The sequence below is a fragment of the Prionailurus bengalensis genome, chromosome D1 (assembly GCF_016509475.1).
Source record: "Prionailurus bengalensis isolate Pbe53 chromosome D1, Fcat_Pben_1.1_paternal_pri, whole genome shotgun sequence".
Classification (NCBI taxonomy): domain Eukaryota; kingdom Metazoa; phylum Chordata; class Mammalia; order Carnivora; family Felidae; genus Prionailurus; species Prionailurus bengalensis.
This window is the reverse complement of record NC_057346.1, coordinates 30,743,445-30,768,939: the sequence shown is the minus strand read 5'-3', so window position 1 is coordinate 30,768,939 and position 25,495 is coordinate 30,743,445. Positions and strand designations below refer to the sequence as shown.

At 39.3% G+C, this 25,495-nt stretch overlaps 1 protein-coding gene across 2 annotated transcripts in view; it reads right to left on the bottom strand.

Annotated features, from left to right (window-relative positions):
* The window catches only part of JAM3 (junctional adhesion molecule 3), a 120,905-nt gene that overhangs the window by 4,036 nt on the left and 91,374 nt on the right, over window positions 1-25,495 (bottom strand). For both annotated transcript variants that reach the window (XM_043579865.1, XM_043579864.1), the window contains 5 exons: window positions 6,990-7,055; window positions 6,359-6,472; window positions 2,124-2,276; window positions 1,452-1,654; window positions 361-460 (listed from right to left, as the gene is read on the bottom strand). In XM_043579865.1, coding sequence (XP_043435800.1) covers window positions 361-460; window positions 1,452-1,654; window positions 2,124-2,276; window positions 6,359-6,472; window positions 6,990-7,055 — 636 coding nt within the window. The remainder of the gene's footprint in view (window positions 1-360; window positions 461-1,451; window positions 1,655-2,123; window positions 2,277-6,358; window positions 6,473-6,989; window positions 7,056-25,495) is intronic.

Here is a 25,495-nt window from a genome sequence, read left to right as displayed (position 1 = left end):
AATTGCTGGAGACCTTACACAATGTTATGTTTTGATAATCCTATCAATAACCAAAGAAATGGAGTTTATTTGAAAAGTGACATGATTAGCTACGTTCCCAACACCAGAAGACTCCTGAAGGTCTATTTTGAGGAGATAAATATATTGCAAGTACCCACTTCTTAGTCATTTAGCTGTTACTCAGAACTCTCTCATCTTTCCTTTCAATGTCCCCTAATGGGTTTTGGTGAATCCAGTCATCTCCAGAAGAAAGCTGACCTATGGCACAATAGTTGTCTAAACTGATGGTCTAATATTAAATTAAAAATGTTCTATCCACTTGCCAGTCTTCAGATGAAATATTTTCAAAAAATAACTCACAGACTTCCATCATCTGCTCCTCACATCTGGCTGAGCCTGCATCATTAGAAGCAATGCAGTAATACTGCCCAGAGTCTTCCTTGTGAACAGCACTGAAAACCTGTTTCCGGAAATCACAAGTAAACCACGAGACTAATCAACAGGGTGCACCTCTGGGGACAGAAGAGAAGATACTGCCATGCTTCTCCCCCACCAAGCTGCTAAGTTCAGAACATAGTAAAATGTCTATTTGCTCTTAGTTTCCTTTTGGTTTCCTGGTCAGTGTCCAGGTTCTTCCCCGATAATTTTTTCCCAAGTCTTGCCCAAGAGCTCCTGAACAATGAGATCCCATTAGGTTTCTGGAGACATCAAAGCCTAATAACATTCAGAATGCAATGTGAGCTTTACTTTTATTCAGGGAAAGGGACTCTCTGATAATGATTGTTTCTCAGGCAACACTTGGGCAATACAAATACAGAGGATCCTAGTATAACCTGCTTGTGGCTACGTTAGATACACCACCAGGACATGTAGCTGTGGTAAAAGCTCGGTGAGATGCTGCTGAGGGCAATTCTGTCTTCTGCACATGACCAATCTTACTTCGTCTCTCCCCCCACCCACTTCCCACCACCACCACTAGGTCATTTTGAAGAAAATTCTAGACACATTTTATCCATAAATACTTCAGTATGCATCTCTAAAAGACAAGAGCTTCTTAACATTGTAACAATACCATTATGGTACCTAAAGCAACTAACAATTCCTTAATCAAATATCCAGCCAGTAATCCAATTTCCCTGATTGTCTCATGATTTTTATAATTGGTTATTCATATCAGGACCCTAACATCATCCACCCATTACATTTGTTTACTATCCCTTCATAATCACATAATCACACTTTATTCTCCAGGTTTCCCTTTATTTTATCCCCTTAGAACTTGTTATAGAAAGAAGGGGAGGTTCATTTTTCCCACAGAATCTCCAACATTATGGGTTTTTAGCTCCTGTGTTATAAAGTTCATTGTCTCTCTCAATAAGTGCTCTTTCCACAATAGGAATCCCTTCCCCAATAAAGACGTTTCTATCCTCACCTCTGAGAAGAGATCTTACCAGAGTGCCTGTTTCAGAGTTTAAGAGAAAAGAGGAGTTTCGAAATCTGGGATTGGCTCTGGAATCTGTGGGCAGCGGCACGTCATTTCGATACCAGCTGTAGTGAGGCCGGGGGAAGCCCTCACTCTCCTGGCACTGCAGCGTGGCTGTCTTGCCCACGGGTACAGCCTTTGGTACTCTGCACACAGGAGGTACCGGCTTCACTGTGGGAGAAACACAGGTTGGGGTTTAAAATCGGCAACATGGCTTCTTATCAAAGCCCACAATAAATCTCCAAAACCAGGAAAACCAGCCAGGGGATTCCTGCACCACTGCCATCCCCACATCCTGCCTGCAGGCTCTGATCTGCCACTGCATCTGCCTCACAGCTCACCCCCCACATATAGTCCCACAACGCATTTCTAATGCCTCCATCTCCCTGAGGAGCACCTCCTACAGCTGGTGGAGGGGAGTGGCAGGAGTTCCACTTCCCTTCTCACCTTCCACCCCGACTCAGTCCAAGCTCTGCAAGTCCTGCAATACCCCCTGGGATGTAGCTCTAGAAAGAAAGAAAGAAAGAGCTGATCTTTACTCTTTTTTCCCCTTCCCCAATCCTTTTTTTTTTTTTTTTTAATAGACAGACTCATGAGGCCTGAAAGGGAGAACATGTTTTAACTTCATGTGAGTTACTACCTTGCACAGTTAACTCAATGACAATCTCATCAATTTCTTTGCGGTCATTTCGAGCAACCACTTCACAGCGATAAAGGGCTGAGTCTGTCCGGGTCACATTCCAGATCCTTAAAGACGTTTTACCCAATAATTCTGCACGACCTGCCAAATCTCCTACAGAAAAGAGGAAACAGAATACAAAAAAAAAAACTGTTTAAAAACATTTTGGGGGTAGCCTGGGTGGCTCAGTCAGTTAAGCATCTGACTCTTGATTTTGGCTCAGGTCAGGATCTCATGGTTGGGAGTTCGAGCCCCATGTCCGGCTCTGTGCTGACAGTGTGGAGCCTGCTTGGATTCTCTCTCTCCCTCTCTCTCCACCCCTCCCCCACTTGCTCTCGATCTCTCTCTCAATATAAATAAAAAGATAAAAACTTTAAAAAATAAAAATAAAAAGTAAGAACATCTTTGCCACTTAAAGAAGGTGGCTTCTGGAGCCAGCATTTAATGCCTCAATTAGGAGATTTCAGACTGGATTTTGTTTCTGCTCCTCTACAACAGAGATGAACTGAGGACACTGAGCAGCAAAATAGTACCTGGTGTGTAAGAGGACTCATTACATGTGTCTTTGTTGTTAAAGCAGGGACCTCATTTCCTCTTCATCATTCCCAGCCAGGATTCCCCATTTAAAGAGAAAAAAAAATCAAACAAACAACATTAAAAAACAACCAGTATTCATAAATGGTGGTGGGATAACTGGATATCCACATGCCAGAGAATGAGATTGGACACCTACCTCATACTATACACAACAAAGACCTTTCTGTAAGAGTTAACAGTATGACTCTTAGGAAAAAAACATCGACATAAATCATCATGACCTGGGATTAAGCAATGATTTCTTAGAAATGGTACCAAAACCATAAGGATAAAAAAAGTTACATTGGCCTTCATTGGACTTTCATAAAAAATTTAAACACTTCTGTGCTTCAAAGGACACATGCAAATTTTGAAAAGACAATCCACTGAATTAGAGGAAGTATTTACAAATCATGAATCTGACAAAGGGCTAGTATCCAGAATATATAAAGAATTTGCAACTCAAAAATAATTAGACAAATAACCTAGTTAAAAATGGACGAAGGATTTGAGTAGACATTTCTCCAAAGAAAATATACAAATGTCCACTAAGAACATGAAAAGATGCTCGAAATCATTAGTCACCAGGGAAATGCAAATCAAAACCACAATGAGATACCACTTCACGCCCACATAGGGCAGAACTGAAAAGATGAACAATTATAAGTGTTAGTGAGGATGTGGGGAAATAGACTGCTAAAGGGATGTAAAATGGTGTAGCCACTTTGGAATAGAGTTTGGCAAGTTCTCAAAAACAACAACGACAACAACAACTATACATGCAACTACCATATTACCTAGCAATTATACTTTTGGTCATTTATCTTCCCCAAATGAAAACTTATATTTACACAAAAACCATTATTGTCTACATGAATACCCACAGCAGCATTATTGATAATAGCCAAAAATTGGAAACAACCCAAATGTACATCAATTGATAAATGGATTTTAAAAATTAGCCTACTTACAATGGAATATTCTTCCATATAAAAAGGAATGCAGTAGTGACACATGCTACAATGTGGATGAACCTTGAAAACAATATGCTAAGTCAAAGAAGTCACAAAGGACCACACACTGTATGCCTCCATTTCTATGAAGTGTCCACAACAGGCAAATCCACAGAGACAAAGGAGATTACCGGCTGCCAGGAGGAGGGGATTAAGGGGAGGGGAGTAACTGCTAATAAACATGTAGTTTCTCTGGAGGCTGGTGAAGATGTTCTGGAATTTGATGGTGGTGAAAGATATTTATCTTTGTTGAATATACTAACAACTACTGAAGTATATACTTTAAAAGTATGAGTTTTATACCATACAAATTGTATCTTAATTTTTAAAACATTTAAAGCACAAAAAGATGGTAACTCTTTCAAAGAAGCATGAAGAACCTAAAGAATGACAAATAAGGGAAGGAGTTAGGAGGAAAATGACACAAACATAGAAACTAATTATTACCAAACCTGCTGAATGGTGGCAAGAACAGGAAGGATTTACCATAATATAATAAAAACAGCAAAATGCTTATTGCAAAGGATGAACATTCCAAAGGTATTTTCTAATAGGAAGGTTTGTTATTCAGCAGCCCTCAGTAGAGGATTAGAATTTCAACAATTTAAGAAATTAGTAAATAAAAATCTATCAAAGATATGGGTGTGTGTGTGTGTGTATTATTGAGAATATTATTCAACCATAAAAAAGAATGAGATTTTGCCATTTGTGACAACATGGATGGGCCTACAGGGTATTATGCTAAGTGAAGTGAGGTCAGACAGAGAAAGACAAGTACCATACGATTTCACTTACATGTGGAATCTAAAAAACAAAACAATAGAAAAAAACCAAACAGATTAATAAATACAGAGAACAAATTGGTGGTTGCTGGAGGGGAGGAGGGTGAGGTGAAGGGAATTAAGAGGCACAAAATTCCAGTTATAAACTAAGTCACAGAGATAAAAAGTACAACATAGGGAACACCATCAGTGATATGGTAATCATGTACAGTGACTACACTTTTTGCAGTGAGCCTGAGTCAGGTACAGATTTGTCTAATCACTAGGCTGTATACTTGAACCTAATATAACACTGTATTTCACCCATACTTCAATAATAAAATTTTTAAAGATCTATCAGGATGTTTTTAGCACAGACCTGAACTGAGGCAAGAGGAGAGACCAAGCAGATTCAAGTTTTCCTCCAGCCTTCATATTTTGTGTGTAAATACCTTCCCCCTCCCTCTGGCTAAGAGTGTTTAATTCCCAGACACAGAAGTGCTTTAAGAAAATTCCTGCTTGGTTTTTCTGATGATCACAAGTGTGTGTACAGGGTTTATCAGCAGCAGCCTAAGTTGCCAGAGAAAATGGACTTGTTTTCTGGGAAAAATATTTCCATCTCTTCAAAATTAAGAGGTGGAGGAGACACTGGTGAGGGAAAAAATGGTATTTAAAAGCCTATCACTCCTGATGATATTGGGGACCCAAAGCAGGAAGACTGAGATTAGGCTGTTTCCACAAAATCTCCATTCTCCTCTGAAGCCTCAACTAGCAGGTTCTCTGACAACTCCGAAGCCAGCCTTTAGAAGTTGCTGCATTTGTCCCTCATGTCTACCATGTCCCTCCTGTCAGAGTGAAGGGAAGGTCCCATGGTATTCATCTGTAATTCCTCCTTCTCCCTCCCTTGCCACAGCCAGCCCTTAGCAACCCCTCCTCATCTCTCTACACTGCCTTGACCTTAGCTCAGGCCATTAGCAACTCCCTTCTGCAATCTGCAAAAAATTCAGAATTAGCACTTCTACTCTGAGTTTCCCTCACCAATCTCTTCTCTACAAGGCAGGCAAGTCAGTCTTCCTGAAGTGTAAATGAAATCATGACACTTTCCTCCTAAAAATCTTTATGGACCCTCATTCTTGCCTGGCCCTGGCATGCCTTCCCAGCTGTGGAGAATCCCTCCTCTCTCCCCTCCCTAAGTCCCAGCTATGGTGGACAACTTGCAGTTTCCCTGAGCCAAGCTGCTTTTTGCTTCCACATCTTTATATACAACACTCTTTCTTGCCCAACACCTTTATCCACCCCTCTTCACCAGCCCCTCACTGGTTACCCAGCTTCATCACCTTGTCTAGATGTCACTTCTGGGAAGCCTTCCCCACCACCCACCCTGCCCCTACTTCATGCAACCTGAGAACACCCTATGCTGACCTCTGTTCTAGCAAACGCTTTCTCAACATGGGAAGTGTGGCACATAGTAGGTGCTCAGTAAATACTTGTCTCCCTGCTGCTCCACGTGATCTTTCTGATTAACTCATGCAGCTTGTATCACAAATGTCATGGACTGTGATAAGAGGATGGCCTAATAAAATGTTCACTCTGATACTCCAACAGGATGGGCAGAGAGATTTAAATCCTCACTAAAGAGGTGATACTTGTTAAAGCTGGATGACAGGGATGGGGAGGTTCAATACACTGTTCTCATTACTTTTCTACGTTTGAGTTTTCTATAAGTGAAACAAACAAAACAAGAAACCAATCCTTGCTACAGATGCAGGACCAGTCAGAGGAAAGTCTCTGGCCACAAGTACATGCCTGGACCTTGTGGACAAAGGAAGGGATTAGAGGGTCATACCCTGGATTCTGTTGTCAAAAAACACATATGCAGTTCGGTCATCTTGAATTTTCTTCCATTCAATCCTGGGGTCATTTGTCTGTGAATCCGTAATGATACAAGAGAGTTCCACACCTAATGAGCAGAAGAAGAAGAAAAAGAAAAGAACTCTCAGAGGATGTGAAACAATTTTACAATCACTTGTGTACCCAGAACCTGCAAGTTATCACAAATTTTAGAGACGTCTTTCATGCAGGTTACAAATCTACCTATCTCCAGGCTCCAAGTGACCTTAACAAAAGATAAATTTTAGCCAGAAAAATAATACATATGATTAGCAAGGACTTTTACTAAATAGAATACACATTCCCCCTTAATACTCTGCTTATATATATGAAAATTCTTTGTTGTATACGTATAAAGCCAGAGCAGAAATCGGATTTTAGCCCATGTAAAAGCTGCAGAGTTCCCTGTTGGCCTGCTGAAGCAGTGTTGCACTGACCCACCTGTACACCAGATGCACTGCCAAGGGGCCACCCACCTGAACATCTCTGGCACTACAGTGTGTGTGTTTGTCCTCAGTTGGCTGTAAGACTACCAAGTGTCCGTTAGATGGCACCTATTCTCCTAGTGGTCTCTCCCTTGTACTTACTTTCAAATTCTTGTACCACTGGGGTTCGGTTGCTGGATTTGAGATTCACAGCCCCAATCAAGCAACCTGAAGGAAAAAAAATAAAGTAAAATCAGAGACGACATAACTCTAAAATAGCAGAGAACTCTCCAACTGAGCTCAGATTTTTCCCTTCTAAATAGGCTACAATCACTTACCACAGAGGACAGAAAAATATTATATTCCAAAACAAAATCTCTTAGATAGAGCAAGTTGCTTTCTTTCTCAGTCTGACCTCACTGGAATGAACTGAGAGAAGAGTCCTAAGAATTCATTTTCTTTCTTAGTTCCAGAACAAAATGGCCCTGGGGCTTTAAAGACTCTTCCTTTAAGAATTTTCTTTTTGCTCAGAGTCATTATTAATCCTGTCAACATCCTTTATCCAGACCCACCCCGGTCTTCTTGTCACTCCTTCCTCCTGCAACTCTCCTCCCCTCTAAGGCTTCCTACCCGGCAACAGCACTCTTGGTGGATTTGATATGGCACAGACTCACGGCCAGGTGCTCTCCCCTTCAGGATGGCACGACACTCACTGGTATGGCACAACCAGCTAAGAGACCACCATGCAATATTAACCATGCAACCCAGTGATTCCCATCCATTAAAAAGTTTTCACTAGTTTTTAGTAAAATGAGAAAAATAATAAAGTAATTTTCATGAAGCTAAGTTGAATGAAGCCACTGATGAAATCAGGATATACCAACTGCGTGGTAATCCCTTTCAAACTAACTTTGACTCTCCATGTGTTTCAACAAACATTAAAACTAGTTTATTGTGGGGCGCCTGGGTGGCTCAGTCAGTTAAGCGTCCGACTTCAGCTCAGGTCATGATCTCACGGTCCGTGAGTTCGAGCCCCGCGTCGGGCTCTGGGCTGATGGCTCAGAGCCTGGAGCCTGCTTCCAATTCTGTGTCTCCCTCTCTCTCTGTCCTTCCCCCATTCATGCTCTGTCTCTCTCTGTCTCAAAAATAAATAAACGTTAAAAAAATTTTTTTTTTTTAAAAACTAGTTTATTGTGGTCTCAAAATGTCTTACTAATTTTCTTGGAGAAGATCAAGTAGTAGACTGACCACTCACAAAATGTCATTCTTCAGCTACCTGGCCTCTAGAAAAATATGCATTCCCCAAAGAAGGCCTTCATATATAAAACCCTCATTAATGGGGTGCCTAGCTGGCTCAGTCAGTGGAACATGCAACTCTTGATCTTGGGGTTGTAAGTTCAAAACCCCATGTTGACTGTAAAGATTACTTAAAAATAAAATCTTTAAAAAAAAAATCCTCATTAAGGTCTCTAGTTCTTAGCTTACTTACTATCCCAGATAAAGAAAATGTGCAAAGATGTGTATGTACTCTAAGCTGCTTTTTTTCTAACACCTTGAATCATTAAGTGGGATGAAGGTCACAACAATCTATTCTTTTCCCATTTTTAATCATATTTAATGGTTCAGTTTCATGCATAGTTCCAAGTATACATTTGATCCTTTCTTATTTAGTAAGACTTCATTAGTTATAGCAAAATCCATTAAAAAAAACTAAAAGGGATAAAAATCAGAAATATAATATGTACACCTGAGTTGCTATTAGTATCTAAAACAATGATTTCTATAAAAGGTTGTTGAACCAGGACAAGTAAAGATAATTTGATTTTGTTTTGGTTAGCCATGGGCTATTCCTTTTGGAAACCAGAAATACACCCTGTGTATCTGCAGCAATTTCTACATCTCCTTTAGTCTGAAAGCTCCCAGTGACCCACTGATAAAGAGTAATAAATGATGCTCTGAATATCTACCAAGGACACACATGTTCCTTCTAAGGAAATGACCATAGACAGTTCTTTCAGTATGATAACCATAGTTTAGATGATGAGAAAATAAGACTCTGGTTGCAAAGAACTATGACAAGTAATCAGCTTCCAACCAAGAGGCCATCTAAGGAGACTTTGAGGTAACTCACGAGAGCTTTGTCCAACTGGATAATAAATAACTGGACAACCCAACTTGACCCTTTCCTGCTGAGAAAAATTAAGAATGAATTAGAAAGTGCATAGTCACCCAAGAAACTGAGTGGAAGTAGAGTGAAAGATTAGCTATCAAAATGGTGGAAACACTACAGTTGGTAACAAATGAACTGGAAGACAAAGAGGTACCAGTGAAGTTACTCTAGTGTCTGCAACAATGTCAAATTTTCATGAAGGCCAACTGAGACACATTCTTTACAATAAGCCTCTAGAGTGAAATAAGCCAATTTGTTTCTTACCACCTAAAAGAAGCTAAAGGAACACGCCCCAGATAATGGAAATAATCACCTCTTTAATCCCTCTACTCTGCAGCAAAGAAGTGAGTGCTCTATACTCCTTAATAAAGGCTTGGTCTACTCTACTGCCCAACGACCCTGGGTAAGTTTTCACAGACAGCTGCTTGTGTCAGTCCTGGATGTCCCAAGAAGATTCAACAACAGAGGACCACTATAAGCAAGTGAAGTTCTAGCCCAAGTGATGATTCATGACAGCTGGGCCCAGGGTGTGAGGTGGTCCCGCTGAGAGTCCTCCCTCAAAATTCTCCTTCCATTCTTAAACAAGTCTTAAATTTACAAGTATTCTATACCGCCTCATTTACTCATCCTCACTAACCCAGATCCCTACTTTAAAATACAGATGACCCTTGAACAACATGGGTTTGAACTGCACAGATCCATTTTTAGGTGGGTTTTTAAGAGTGGACAGCAAAAGCCACATAGCATTTATTGACAACTGCCCACCCTAGTCTCCACAGAAGAATCGAAGCGACTGGCACAGAAGCTGCGCCTGCTGCCCTCTGAGAACCCAGGCAGGGACGCCCACAGAGGCCATCTGCAGCCCCGGACCCCTGGTACCAGAAGGGCTGCAGGTCACCCCATGTGCCAACAGGGTGGTCCAGTGGAACACCCAGGGCTGGCAGGCAGGAGGAACTGGGCTGGAGCAGAAGAACATGCCCAGAGGGCTCTGGGCTGCACTAGAGCTGCCGCTGGTCCCTCCTGGCCCAGCACTGATGCATCCTGGCAGCCTCCCAGAGGCCACAGCTGCTGCTAGCTATAACCAGCCATATACTCCAGGCAGCTGGGGCAGCTATACGGCACCTCCAGGACACTCCCAGTGCCTGTGGGCTGCCCAGCCGCTGCCAATGCTGAGCAGAGACCACCAAGCTAAGGAAAAGTGTCACCCCAGGGCCAGGCTCACTGCTGCCACCCTCTGTCCCAGCCCCTGCCAGCCCATTTATGGAAGATGTTTTAAATATACATACAGTACTGTAAGTGTACTTTATCTTATGATTTTAACATTTTCTTTTCTCCAGCTTACTTTATTGTAATAATACAGCATATAATACAATCAACATAACAAAATTTGTGTTAAATGACTGTGTATGTTATAGGTAAGGCTTCTGTCAACAGTAGGCTATTAATAGTTAAGTTTTGGTGGAGTCAAAAGTTCTAGGATTTTCAACTGCAGGGGCAGGGCACCTCTTAGCCCCTTGTTCTTCAACGGTTAACTGTATAGCAATACCGTGTGTAAAAGAACAGTGCTGTGAGGGCTGGAACAAACCCAATTCTTGAAGGTATCACAGTGACTCAGCTGGAACACTATCCCCGCCTGAGGGTAAGACTGTGACAGAACCAGTAGAAATGGGGTCTGGAAGCCAGCCCTGAAGTTTAATTTTGCACATACCTAACTCCAGTGCTAGCAGAATACCCACACAGTGATTGCATTACTTAAGACTGAACAAAGGGTTTTTTGAAAGGAGAAAAAGGGGGAAAGTCTGTGATAGCATCTATCACATGTTGTCCCTATTTATTTTCTTAGTACCTATCTTGGCTTGTCTATCAGACTCTAAGCTTTTTAGGATAATCCATTGATTCAGCAATTTTTACTTAGCACCTATTGTGTGCCAGATCCTGGCCTAAACATTACCGATGATTACATGAATAAAGCAAATAAAAATCTATGTTCTCATGGAGCTCACACTCTAGTTTAAAGAACAAGTTTCAGGGGCGCCTGGGTGGCTCAGTCGGTTAAGCATCCGACTTTGGCTCAGGTCATGATCTCATAGTTTGTGAGTTCGAGCCCTGCGTCGGGCTCTGTGCTGACAGCTCAGAGCCTGGAGCCTGCTTCAGATTCTGTCTCCCTCTCTCTACCCCTCCCCTGCTCACACTCTGTCTCTCTTAAAAATAAAATAAACATTAAAAAAATTAAAAGAACAAGTATCATGTTTCTTCATCTTTACATCTTCACTTCCATGACTGAATGATATTTAGTAGGTAACTGAAAAGTGTTTGCTGAATAAATCAAAGTGCATTTTTTGTATTCTATATTGTATTTCCTTGACTTGAGCAATCCAAAGCATCATTTAGTTGAATTCCATTTTCTCACAGAGCTATAATGTGGGCACTCTCTTCTTCATCCTGCCTAGAAACATATTGTTGAATCTTGGACTTAGAAAGGATCTAAGATAGGTGTAGTTGTCTGTTTCTATTCAAAACCTCTTAACCAAATTTAAGACTCTCCTCTAGAGGCAGGTAAGTCTCAAATATATTATGGTTTCAGTATGTGGTCATTAAAATTCAGTATAACTTTTACCCACATTTTCCCATTGGTCATATCTTACTTAATTCCCCACAATATCAAAACCAAAAACTGACATGTGTAGAATAAATGTGTATGGTTCTATGTCACTTTATCACATGTGAAGATTCCTATAAACACCACTGCAATTAAGATACAGCACTATTCCATCATCACAAAGATCTCCCTCATGCTACCCTTTTCGATCACATCTACACCCAACACCATCTGTTACCCCTAGCAACCACTAATCTGGTTCTATCTCCATAATTCTGTCATTTAGAGATATATAATATATATAAATAGAAATATATCATAGATGATCTTTTGAGATTGACTTTTTTTCATTCAGCATAATGCCCTTTTGAATCCAACTTGGGTACGATGATAGTTCATTTCTTTCCATTGCTCAGTAGTATTCCATGGTATGGACATACCACTGTTTAACCACTCATCTGTTATTAAGATACCTAGGTGGTTTCCAGTTTGGGGCTATTGCAAATAAAACTACTGTGAATATATGTATACAGCTTTTTCTATAAACACGTTTCCTTTTCTCTGGAATAAATACCCAAGAGTACAAGTGCTCCACTGTATGTTGCTGCATGGTCAGTTTTTTTAAGAAACTGACAAACTGTTGCACCCCCTACTTTCCTTTCTGATTTTAGTAATTCAAACTTTCTTTTTTCCTTAGTCAATCTAATTAAACTTTGCCAATTCTGTTTAGCTCTTCAAAGAAGATACTTTTATTTTCATTTATTTTCTATTGTTTTTCTAATTTTCTTTTTTATTAATTTCTGCTCTAATCTTTATAATTTCCTATGTTCTGCTAGTTTTATTTTATTTTAGTTTATTCTCCTTTTAGTTTATTCTCCTATTATTTAGTTTATTTAGTTTATTTTAGTTTATTCTCCTTTTCCCAGTTCCTTAAGGTGTAACATTGTTATTGATTTTATACCTTTATTTTTTGAAATCTGAATTATTCTAGCCTTTAGTACTTCTTTCTCTGAATCCCATAAATTTGGGTATGTTTTCATTTATCTCAAGGTTTGCTTTGTAACTTCTTTGATCCACTGGTTAAGGTGTGTTAATTTCCATGTATTTGTGAATTTCCTAGTTTCTTTCAGTTACTTCTTTCTAGTTTCATTCCATTGTGATTAGAAAAGATACTTCATATGGTTTTTTTTAATTAATACTTTTTTGGCTTAACATATGGTCAATCCTAGAGAATATTCCACGTGTACTTGTGACAAATGTGTATTCTGCTGTTATTGAGTGCAATGCTCTGTATATGTCCATTAGGTCCCATTGGTTCATAATGTTGTTCAAGTCCTAAATTTCCTTATTGATCTTCTATCTTGTCTATCCATTACTGAAAGTGGACACTGAAATTTCCAATTATTATTGTAAAAATATTTCTCCCTCAATCCTGTCAATTTTTGCTTCATATATTATGAGGCTCAGATGTCTGATGCACATATTTGTAATTATTATATCTTCTTGATCAACTCATCTTTTTATCAATATAAACTTTCTTTATGTTTCTTTATATTTCTTTGTCTCTTGTAACAGTTTTTGACGTAAATTCTATTTTATCTTTTGGTTACTATTTGCATAGAATATCTTTTCCCATCCTTTTAGCCCATTTGTGTTTAGATCTAAAGTGAATGTCTTATACACAGCATGTAGCTAGATCACTTATTTAGCCTTTCTGCCAATCTATGCCTTTGATAGAGAGTTTAATCCACTTACATTTTAAAAAAATTTTTAATGTTTATTTATTTTTGAGACAGAGACAGCATGAACAAGGGAGGGTCGGAGAGAGAGGGAGACACAGAATCCGAAGCAGGCTCCAGGCTCTGAGCTGTCAGCACAGAGCCCGATCCGGGGCTCGAACTCACAGACTGTGAGATCATGACCTGAGCCGAATTCAGAGGCTCAGCCGACTGAGCCACCCAGGAGCCCCTTAATCCACTTACATTTAAAGTAATAATGAACTTACTTCTATTTTGCTACTTGCTTTCTGTATGTATCATTTTTTGCCTCTCATTTTCTCCATTACTGTTTTCTTTAGTGTTTTCTGGGGAGTGACACATTTTGACTGCCTTCTCATTTTCTTTAGTGTAAACTCTGTAGATATCTTCTTTGTAGTTATCATAAGGTTTATCATAACATTCTAAAATTATAACAAATTTGAGTTGATACCAGCCTAATTTCAATTATACACAAAAACTCTATTCTGTCCTTTCCTTTATATTATTAATGACACAAATCACATCTTTACATGCTGTGTGCCTTATAAATAACATATATTTGTAATTACTTTTATGCATTTATCTTTTAAATTCTGTAGAAAATAAAAAGTGCACTGACAAACCAAAATTATGGTAATACTAGCTTTTTTTTTAATATGAAATTTATTGTCAAATTGATACAACACTCAGTGCTGCTCAAAACAGGTGCCCTCCTCAATGCCCATCACCCACCCTCCCACTCTCCATCAACCCTCAGTTTATTCTCAGTTTTTAAGAGTCTCTTATGGTTTGGCTCCCTCTCTCTTTTTTTTTTCCTTCCCCTCCCCCATAGTCTTCTGTTAAGTTTCTCAGGATCCACCTAAGAGTGAAAACATGTGGTATCTGTCTTTCTCTGTATGACTGATTTCACTTAGTATAACACTCTCCAAAGACTAGCTTTTATATTTGTGTAATTATCTCTACCAGAGATCTTTATATCTTCATATGGCTGAGTTACTGTCTAGAGTTCTTTTGTTTCAATCTGAAGGATTTCCCTTAACATTTTTATGTAGAGCAGGTAATGAACTCCCTCCCACAGCTTTTGTTTTTCTGAAAATGTCTTAATTTCTCCCTCATTTATGAAGGTCAGTTTTGCCAGATATAAAAATTTCAGTTTGCATGTTTTCTTTTTTCTATCAGCACATTAAATATTAAGCCATCCCACTGTCTTCTGGCCTCCAACACTTCTAATGAGACATCAGCTGATAACTTTATTAATGGTCTCCCTAGTGATAATTCACTTCTCTCTTGCGGCTTTTAAGATTCTCTTTTTGTCTCTGGCTTTTGACAGTTTGATTACAATGTGTCTCAAGATGAGTCCCCTTGAGCCTACCCTACTTGGAGTTCATTGATCTTCATGGATTTGTAGATTCATGCCTTTCATCAAAATGGGGATGTTTTCAGCCACTAATTTTTCAAATAATCATTCTGCCCCTTTTTATCTCTCTTCTTCTGGAACTCCCATAAAGCACATGTTGGTTAGCTTGACAGTGTCCCACAAGCCCCTTCGGCTCTGTTATGGGCTGAAGTGTGTGTCCCCCACCCCCCAACACACCCCAAGATTCATATTTTGAAGCCGCAGCCCCCAGTACCTTGGAATATGACTAGATGTGGAGACAGAGCCCTTAAAAAGATGAGAAGTTAAACTGAGGCTACTAGGAGTCCAAATCCAATCTGACTAGTGTCTTAAATAAATAGAAAATCAGGATACATAGAATGATGTGTGTGCACAGAGGAAAGACCATGTGAGGACACAGCAAGATGGTGGCCATCTGCACACCAAGGAGAAGCCTCAGAAGGAACCAAACCTGCTGACACCTTGATCTTGGACTTCTACTCTCCAGAACTGTGACAAAAATAGATCCTGGTTATTTAAGTCATTCAGTCTGTGGCATTCTGTGACGGCAACCTAGCCAACTAATACAGGCTATGTTCATTCTTTTTCATTATTTTACTTTCCGCCCCCCAGATTTCATAATTTATATTGTCCTACCTTCTGGTTCACTGATTTTCTTTTACCTATTCAAATATGCTATTTGTCCTCTCTAGTAAATTTGTCATTTCAGTTACTGTACTTTTCAGCTCCAGAATTTTTTATTCCTTTTATAATTTCTCTCTCTGTCAATACTTTGTTGATCATATAATGTTTTCCTGAATTCCTTTCTATGTTTTCCCTTAGCTTTCTGAACATAGATAAGATAAATTATTTAATGACTTTTTCTACTAAATCCAATGTCTGGGCTTCCTTTAGGACAGCTTCTTTTCATTCATTGTGTTTCTTTGAATGAACCACACTTTCCTGCTTATTATATGCTTTGCAGGTTTTGCTGAAAATTAGGCATTTGACTATTACCAAACTATTACTCAGGAAATCAGATTATCCTTCCCCAGGGTTTGCTCTGTGTGTGTGTGTGTGTGTGTGTGTCCGTGTGTGTGTGTCTGTGTGTGTATGCATGCATGTGTTTAATTATTGTTGAAAACTATAGTATCTGTTTTGAGAGCTCCAGTTGTTTTTTTTTCTTAAACACTATTCCTTTTTAAACATGGTCACTGAGGCTCCCTTACCTTCTCTTCAGCTAATGTTCTGACAGACATTTCCTGTTCTGATAAAGATTTCCTCAATGCCAAGAACTGAAACAAACACACATACATACACACACAAAAAGGAGAACATTCTTCTCTCCCACATCTTTGCAGACACTCTGTGCAGGGGCACTCCTTCACCCCTTTCTTAGCTAGGCTACTCTGAGTGTAGGGATCACCCTGAGATGTTATGCTGCTGCTCTGAATGTCCTAATTTCCTAGTCTCATCACAACTTCTCTTCTGAGCCTAAAGATTGTGTATCTCTACCCAGAATCTCTTCCAGCAATTGTGGGTTTATAGTCCCCTTGTAGCTTTTACAAGCAGTGGCTACTTGCTTTTCCCATATGCATTTCAAGTTATGTGAAACAAAGATAAGCACCTCATGTCAGTCCTTCAGGCATCCCCAGGAAAGTTAAAATGAATATACCCAATAACCTGCAAATATGGTTTTCCCTGCTCCAGTTTGGGGAGAAGGGACAGGGAAGGAGAGAAACTGTTTTGGGGAAAGGGTGAGTAAAAATATCATAAAATTCTCCTGCCATGTTAGGGGCACGTGAGTGGCTCAGATGGTTAAGCACCCGACTCTTGATTTTGACTCAGGTCATGATCTCATGGTTCATGAAATCAAGCCCTGTGTCAGGCTCTCCACTGAGAGTGTGGAGCCTGCTTGGAATTCTCTCTCTGCCCCTCCCCTGTGTGCATACACACTGTTTCTCTCTCTCAAAATAAATAAATAAAAACTTTAAAAAAACAATTTTCCTATCATTTTGAAGACTGTTTTTCCTCAACTGGGCATTTATTTGGTTACTATAAACCTTCAACCTTTTTCCAAAACTCCTACAAAGTTGGTTCACCTACTGCTTGTTTGTGGGTTTTTTCAACGTTTCTGTGGGGGAATAGGAGCCTGGAGTTCCCTATTCTACCTCTTGCTGATGTCACACCAAACTAGCATTACTGCTCTTTTCATTTTTTATTTGTTATTTCAGCCATTCTTATTCATCTTTGCACCTCCAATTCCCAACAGTCGTACCTGAGATGCAAGAAGTTTTGGGAAATATACTGACTGAAAATTGGAGAGAGAGAAAATTTCAATACAATATGATAATCTACATGTCAGAAACCTACAGAGTATACAGCACAGCTGGCTGAAGAGCCAGGATTCAAACCCAGAGCTGTCGGACTCACTTCTTGCCTTTTAGTATTTCTCCTAACAATGCAGCTTTCACTATAAATTGGGAAAGTGGCATTTTTGGATTCCATAATTTCCTAGGACTTAACTTCAAGTAAAACTGATAAATGTTCTATTTTTCTCAGAACTGACAAAATGCTTCAAGTAGAACTGACAAATGTTTTCTCAACCCAGAAGAACCAGGTGACCCAATCCAGTATAGAGGTATAACCAGCCTTGTGCTTGTAATTCCATTTTCAAACCTCTTCTACATGCCAAAGCTGTAAAGTATTATCAAGAAATCTGGGCCCTATTTTTTAAAATTTTATGGGCCTTACTTTTAATACTCTTACTGACTTTAAATGTGACTGTACTCTTCACTTTTCCCAACTGTAAAATATTATTAGAAACTTTTTATCCTTCTTTCACCAATAACTGAAGATGGAGAAACATTTAATTATTATTATCTTTAACATCATTGCTATATTTGCTATGTAGAGATCAATGCCTTTCTAGTAGCTGAAGGAACAGTAAGTTTCAAATCGAATGGCTTTACACTTAAGACCAGAAATATATTTACCCCAAATACCATGAGTGGAATAATATAAATGAGAATCACAAGAAAATTCAATATGAGGTCTGAGGCAGGTTAAGGAGAGGTAGGCTAAAAAAGAAAAAGGAAAGAAACAAAGAAGAAGGGAGGGCAAGAGGAACTAAAAAAGAGAACATTAAATAGTGGCAAGACAAGACAAATAAATGAAAACATAAAAATGAGAATTTCTTTTATACCAAATCCAGAAATTCTAAATTTTTGAGCATCCAAATATGCTTGAATTCATAGCTGGCAAAAGCTCTTAGTCTTCTAATCCAATGATATTTAATCCCATCTGGGGATTTCTGAGAATGCAGACACTTGCATCCACTCCTGGAGGGCTCTCCGCAGATGAGCAGAGAAAAAGGAATTATAAAACCACACAATATGACATTTCCAATTACATTAAGGAGAAGACTTGACTTCAGGCTGGTGTGTTCTCAAGCTCATAATAATTATGAAAATATACCAGCCCAGTGTCAAGCCAAAGCTAAAATCTAAGAAGCAAACCTCATTTTTCCTTTCTTTTTTCTATAAACAACTCCCAAAGGCTCTGATTTTATTTTAATAAGAAAAAATACCACTGCTTGGTTCACTGTGAGAGTCAATAAATGCTTTCTGCCTGGAAGTACCTCCCATCACAACACCCACGTCAAACCAGACACAAGGACAGAGGAGAGAATAAGGACCTCTGAGAAGACACATGTAATGATGGGAAGGTCAGGTGTACAGGCCCAGCCTCACATTGTCTCTTGCTTTTTATCTCCTCTATGCTTTTAATGTTATTCTAGGAGTAGCAGTTGTCACTCCATTCTCCACTGGGCTTACTTTTTTGAAAAATATGAAGCTAATTCTGCATTTCCAGAGGCATCAAGCTTTGAAATGGCTTATTACACAATGGTATTATTTCTTATTCTTGAAACCAAGGCCATCAGAGATGTCACAGTTCCTGAGGTGAGGAAGGAAGTGAAAATGACACCAACTTATTCCTTAGATCACCCTCTAAAATACTGATGTAAGTGGCATCATTTCCAATTTATGAATGAATTTATGACTTGCCTGTAGTCTACAGCTAACTGATGAAGCTGGTACTCAAGCTGTGTCCTCAGACTCCAGGTCGAATACTCCTTCCATTACACTGTATTGTCTACACTTCCTTTTTTTCACCAGGGAATACATGAAAGAAATTAACATTTGGTTGGTTTCATATGAGTATGTGCTTGACAAGAAATGTGGCAAGAGATAATAAAAAAAATTGGAAAATTCTTCTAAACACTTATTTCCCAAATGCTAAATGGCTCTAAGATGGTCCAAAGGCAATGCTATTCTACAATGCAAGAGGGCCAGGTTATCACCAATATATTGATGCTAACCATATAACATTATCAGAGGCACGGCAAGTTACTGATATCCTTAAGGCACAACAGTTAGGTATAATCAGCAAGACTTGAGGAGGAAGAGACAAAACCAAGATATAGAAAGGTCACAACATGGGACAGATCTGCTTCCAAACACACACCCCATGGCATAAATAGTGGTTTCTGGCAAAAGTTTTCTATTCTACATAAGAAGTTCTGACCAAGAAATTGTGACTGCTGTCCTAGCTCTGTCACAGATTTCTTGACCCATCTCCACCTACACAGTTCCTAGACCAACCCAGCTAAGTGCCCCCTTCTCCCATATCTGTGTGTCCCTGCCCACACTGCCTGAAGTAAGAGTCAGAGGAACAAGGCACTACATGGAGAGAAGTAACCCAGCTGGGAATCCTGCCTTGAGAAAACAGAAACATGGGACTGCCCTAAAATAAAGAGCATAGGCCCTTCCCAGTCAGGAGGTTCCCTCTCTGCTCTCAGAAACAGATGCCAGAGACATGCATATAAATGAACCTGCTGGGCACTGCAGCACGGGCTCAGCAGAAAAACAAAAGAGAGATGATAGCAGGGATGGAGCACACTGTGGCCATTCATCTACATATGAGTCACCACATTTGACATAAGCCTTTGCCTCATTTGGTTAGGGAGCCTGAACACAGCACACACAGACAGAGCCGGACGACTGTGGTGTCAATTTCTAAGTTCCAGTATAATCTGGTTAAGCAACTGGGCTCAAGAATTACAAGTATCCCACTCCTCTGGGCACTGATCTACAAAGAAAATACACGCTTTTCCTGAGAAGACAAGGGTGGGCTGGCAAACGGATGTCATATGGAATATAAACTTTCACCTATAAAAAGCCAATCAGCAGTGCTCAGAGAAAGAAGAGCAGACAGACAAGTTAGACCATTAGTCTCACAAATAACACTGTTCTGGCCTGTAGTAAATGTGATGGTAAGCTGCTTCTCATAGTTCAGTTCCCTATTCTGCTAAAAAGGAGAGCTGGACCTGTTAAGGTACTGCTGAACAGGACTGTTCCACCTGCAGGATGAATGCCTAATATAGAGAAAAGAGAACAAGGCAGATGCTGGACTTCCATCCACCAACATTCTGATAATTAACAAAGTAGGAGGGAACTACAGGGTAAGTACATAGTGCTGCTGGGGATTCAATGAACTGCACATCCTTCTGAATACTGTTTGGGTGGTACAACAGCACACTGGGAACACTAATTAAGCCTCCAGTATTCCATCAAGGTGGGTAAGGATGACTATGCTCATTTCCCAGTTAGAAGACCAAGTCCTAGAGATCAATGTCTAGAAGTACAAAGAAAAAACCAGAAGCCAGGACTTCTGACTCCTAGTCTCCACTTCCTGTTCTATTTCATAATCTTTCTTATATAAGAAGAAACATATTATTAAAATCTATCTAGACAGAACTAAAAGAGACTGCAACAAATACATGTAAAGAGGATCTGGAACTAAAAGGGAAACATGACTCAGACCCTGAAGCCTAAACTTATATCCCATTGTTCTACTGAAACCCTTTCTTAGATGAGTTTGCAAAGGAAGTGGCCTTTAAAAAAGAAAAAAAGCCTCTGGAATGATATGCAGATGGCACTGGCATCTTCAACACAACCATCTCTTCCTTCTAGGAAAGATGTGGAACTGAATGAAGGGGCAGAGAAGGGAGCAGGCAGATGGGAATGATAAGGCAGGAGAGGAAACGCTGATGCTGAGGTTCACAATGGCCTTCCCAGTTCATGCAGGCTCCTCAGATTATTCTCTGGAACCACTGTGTTCTTTGTCTGCCCTTCCCTTTCCTAATCTGAAACAATTTTAGCAGATGTGCAGAACAACTGCAGTTTCTTATTCTGGTTTTGAGAGACCTTTTGGAAATTCTGCCAGAGTCTGGGGATCTGATGCCAGATAAGTTGCATGATGATCCCCTCAGGATCTTGTTTGAAATGCTATTTCCCAACACATCTCCTCAGTCCCTAGAGCACATGCACCCCAAATTCTTATTCAGTGGGTTGGGAAAAGCCTGGATCTGTATTTTTTTTCCAAGCCTCCCAGGTGACTCTTATGTGCAGTCCCATTTAGGGAACCTTATGACTAAGTTATTCATTATGAATGGGCCCAACCAGAAATCTAGAGTTGTGTTCACAGAAGCACAGCCCTTTGTTCGGCAGGAGGATGATGACTGCTTTGCTTTACTAAAGAATTATTGGCTATAAAATGCTTCTAAAGCCTCAGGCAAAAGAATAACAGCATAGAATATTATAATAAAAAATACATTTAAACCATAATGGATCTTGAGGTAATGTCAGTCTCAGCCCACAAACTCTTTGATTCAGGAGAGGCTGACTTTATTTTGATTGATTCTTCGAAGAGCCTTGGCACACTGGTATAAGCATTCTGAGGAAGAGTAAGAGTCCAGGAAAAACTAAACTCCAAAAGTGACGATCCAACCCACAGCCAGGAAGATCAAGATCTCAAACTACAAACTACTTGTCTTTTCCTCTTATGGAAACAAAACCAATCTGAACAGCAAAACAGGCTTACTGGCTCATGACAGGGATACCAGGAGATGAAGGAGCTTCTTTCTGTATTTAATAATGGCTATTATCATATAACTGCTGAGAGAACTAAAAGAGAAAAATCAGTGGCTGTCTTAGCTCTACACAAGTAAATCAAATTAATTTGGGTTTATACTCATTATTATAAACCAATTTTTCTTTTATAATTTTCTTTTAGAAAATGTTTTCACTTTAATTCAGATGTGTTCGCCAAGAACTAGTTTATGGATGTCTGGCTCTCTAAAAAGTTATAATTAGACTTCTGGCATTCTGTCCAGTTTTTCCCCTGCTCGAAAGAAACTTTTCCCTGACTGAGACTATAGTTGTGTGGGTGCATGTCAGCATGCATCACTGTGAGACCTCACTGGCCTACTGGGGTCAAGTCTAAATATAAAATGGTGATGCAGGCTTTCCAGTGAAGAATATTTACGTTTCTTCTTCAAGACTACTTCTGTTAGCTTGCTTAGCAGAATCCATCTTAGAGAAGAAAATATCAAATAACCTTTTCAACAATGTCTATTTAGTTCCTTAACCAAGTTTTTAAAGAATTTAATAGCAAGAGCAGGAGAAAGTACATGTCAGCCAATGATACTTTCCAGACCCACTCACCTATACACAGAGCTAAGAATATATAGTAAATCAAGCAAAAAAAGGGTTATGAAAAGAACATAGTCAGCTGAGGCCCTGGTAAAGCTTACCCATTGTTACTTGGGTTTAAATAAATGTTTATACACAGAGACCTTTAAAAAATAAAAGACCTAAATAAAAAGACTAAACCAAATATAGAATTCCAAATACACTGGTTGTGATGGTTCATTTTATATATCAACTTGGAGGGTGTTTTGGGATGAGATTAATATTTAAGTTTGTGAAATCTGAGTAAGCACACTGCCCTTCATAATGTAGGTGGGTCGCATCCAATCAGTTGAAAGGTATAAATAAATCATAAAGACCTGTTTCCCCAGGCAAAAGGGAATTTCTTCAGAAGAATGCCTTAGAACTTCATCTGCACCTTCAGCTCTTCTGAGTCTCCAGCCTGCTGGCCTATCCTATTGATTTTGAACTTGCCGGATTCTTTAATCACATGAGCCAATTCCTTATAATAAAACTCTTTATATATATATATAAAAGATATATACATAAAATAGATAAATTTGACTCCATTCTATACACACACACACACACACACACACACACACACACACACACCCAAACCCAATGATTCTGTTTCTCTGGAGAACCTTGACTAATACACTGGGCTATGTTTCTTCTTGTTGCGAATCTCAAATTTAAAAGAAAAATCTATGTAATTTCCTGCACATATGCTTCATGAAGAACTCTTTCAGTGGCAACCCTAAATGCAGAGTCAGAGCAATATCATGTCAGATGCCATGTTAAGCTAGCAGGAAGACATGAGATGAGGTGCTACAGATTTGAGTATACTATTAGTGTTTCTATTTAATTTTACATCTAAACCAAAGCATCAAAGATGGTTTGACCATGAGTCTGCCTAACCATGTCAGATAACACTAGAGTGAAAATCTATCTAGTGGTCACCTTAAATAGAAGTGTTTGCAGAAATAACTACCTGGAAGAACCTTTCTCCATCCCTCTTCTATGTCTAATAGATAGGTTTATACAGCTTTAGTAGAAAGTCCAGGATTATTGTGGGGAAGAAATTACTGTCATGTTAATGAAAGCTTTGGGAGAAGACCAACAGGAAAAAGGAGAAGGGCTAGGTCTTACATGCCCTTTCAGCAAACAACCAAGTAAAAACATGGATAAAATATCCTAAACTAGTGGTTGGGGAAAGTTTTGAAAGCAAGAGGAAAAGTGGGTGAAGGCAGGAAGTGGAGCAGCAGAGAAGAGTGAAATGGGGGGAATAGGCAGAGGGAAGGCAGAAGAGAAAGACAGGAACACAGGAAGGAATTACCTAGAATAATGGCACTTCCACTGCAATGATTTCTCAGTGTTTACAATGGTTTAAAAAGATTCTCTGCAATGGAAACAAAACTGTATAGTATTGCCCTTCACTCACGAGGAGCTTTGCTTTGCACTGAAATAAGGAAATGAAGTTATACAAATGGTTGGTGGAGAGGAAGTCACCATCTTTACATGAATATAGCACACTGTCACTTTTTCTAACTGCAAACCCATCAGACCAACTGTAAAATATTCTTGGCTTTAAAGCACAGGTAAACACATAAAATTCTCTGTTGCAGTGAGACCCATCTTAGAGGTACTGAGGCATGACAAATTCATGTAACTAAATACAGAACATGTGTCCAGGCATATTCTTGTTCTGTAAAATACCTCATCTGGAAATAAATTATCCCAAACACTTGCCCTGAGCATAAGACCTTGGCATAATGTTATTCTCTGTGTGAGCCTAGTCCTGTAACAGTTTCATATTGATTACAGATGCTCTGGTATCAGAGCATTCTGGAAAGTGTGTTCTCTCACATGCTATAGAGAAATAATTCAAAGTTACATCTGCATTCCAACTGCAGACACTGCAGTCAGCCTATCCAACACGTCCTCTCTAGAGTCCACTCCATCTTTGTATCCTTCAGAGGTTGGAAACAGCCTTTGCTGTTAAGATAAAAGGCAGTGCAAGCATATCACCCTACTATAGAATCTGAATAGGTGAACCACCTCAAAGGCTCTAGGCTTGAACATGTAAGGTAATTTCACCTACAAGATCCACTGTATAAAAGATAAGGGCTGGTTATTTGTTTTGTTTTGTTTTATTCTACTAACATATCAACAAGAGGAAACATATTCAAGCTATAACACATGCACTTCAGGTTTAACATGTTTCTTAAAATGGTATGAAATATCCCAATGGGGACTAACCTATCCCAGTGGGCGAAGTGGAGGAGGTGGTCTTCACAAAAAAGTTAAATCCTCCTATGTTCATATTAGTTTTAGTGCAATCCCATCTGAGGTAGAAAAGACAATCAACTACCAAGTTTTTCTTCTTACAGGGGTAAGAAGATGTTTTTCTTTTTTTAAGTTTATTTATTGGTTTTGAGAGAGAGTGTGTGAGTGGGGGAGGGGCAGAAAGAGAAGGATAGAGAGAGAATCCCAAGTAGGTTGAGCACTGTCAGCATGGACCCCCCTACGGGGCTTGAACTCATGAATTGTGAGATCATGACCTGAGCTGAAATCAAGAGTCAGACACTTAACTGACTGAGCCACCCAGGTGCCCCAGAAGATCTTTTTCTCTTGATGACCACTGATTCATACACAGACTAAACAAATCATATAAAAAGCAACTTAATTTGCTTTTTCTTACCTCAATGAAGAAGAAAATATTCAATCCATTTACATTTTAAGACCAGAATATATTCAATAAATACAACTAACACTAAAAATTATTTTAATTTTATATTAAAACCAGTTGTAAAAAAGTCAATATAGGAGTCAAATCTAGGGGTGCCTGGGTTGCTCAGTCAGTTAAGCATCTGACTCATGATTTCAGCTCAAGTCATGATCTCACAGCTCATGAGTGTGAGCAATGTGTCAGGATCTGCTTGGGATTCTCTCTTTCCCTCTCTCTCTCTGCCCCTCCCCTGCTCGTTCTCCCTCCTTCTCTCTCTCTCTCAAAATAAATTTTAAAAAGAGTAAAGTCTAGAGTTTAGTGACACATGCATAGTCATGACTAAATGTATAAAACTCAATGAATCAATGAACATACAATGAGCATAGGAAAAGAGTGCAAACGTGTAAAAAAAAAGATAAAGAAAATGGAGTAACAGCTGTGCTATGTCATTATGGTGTAATAGAATTTTGAAATATTAATAGT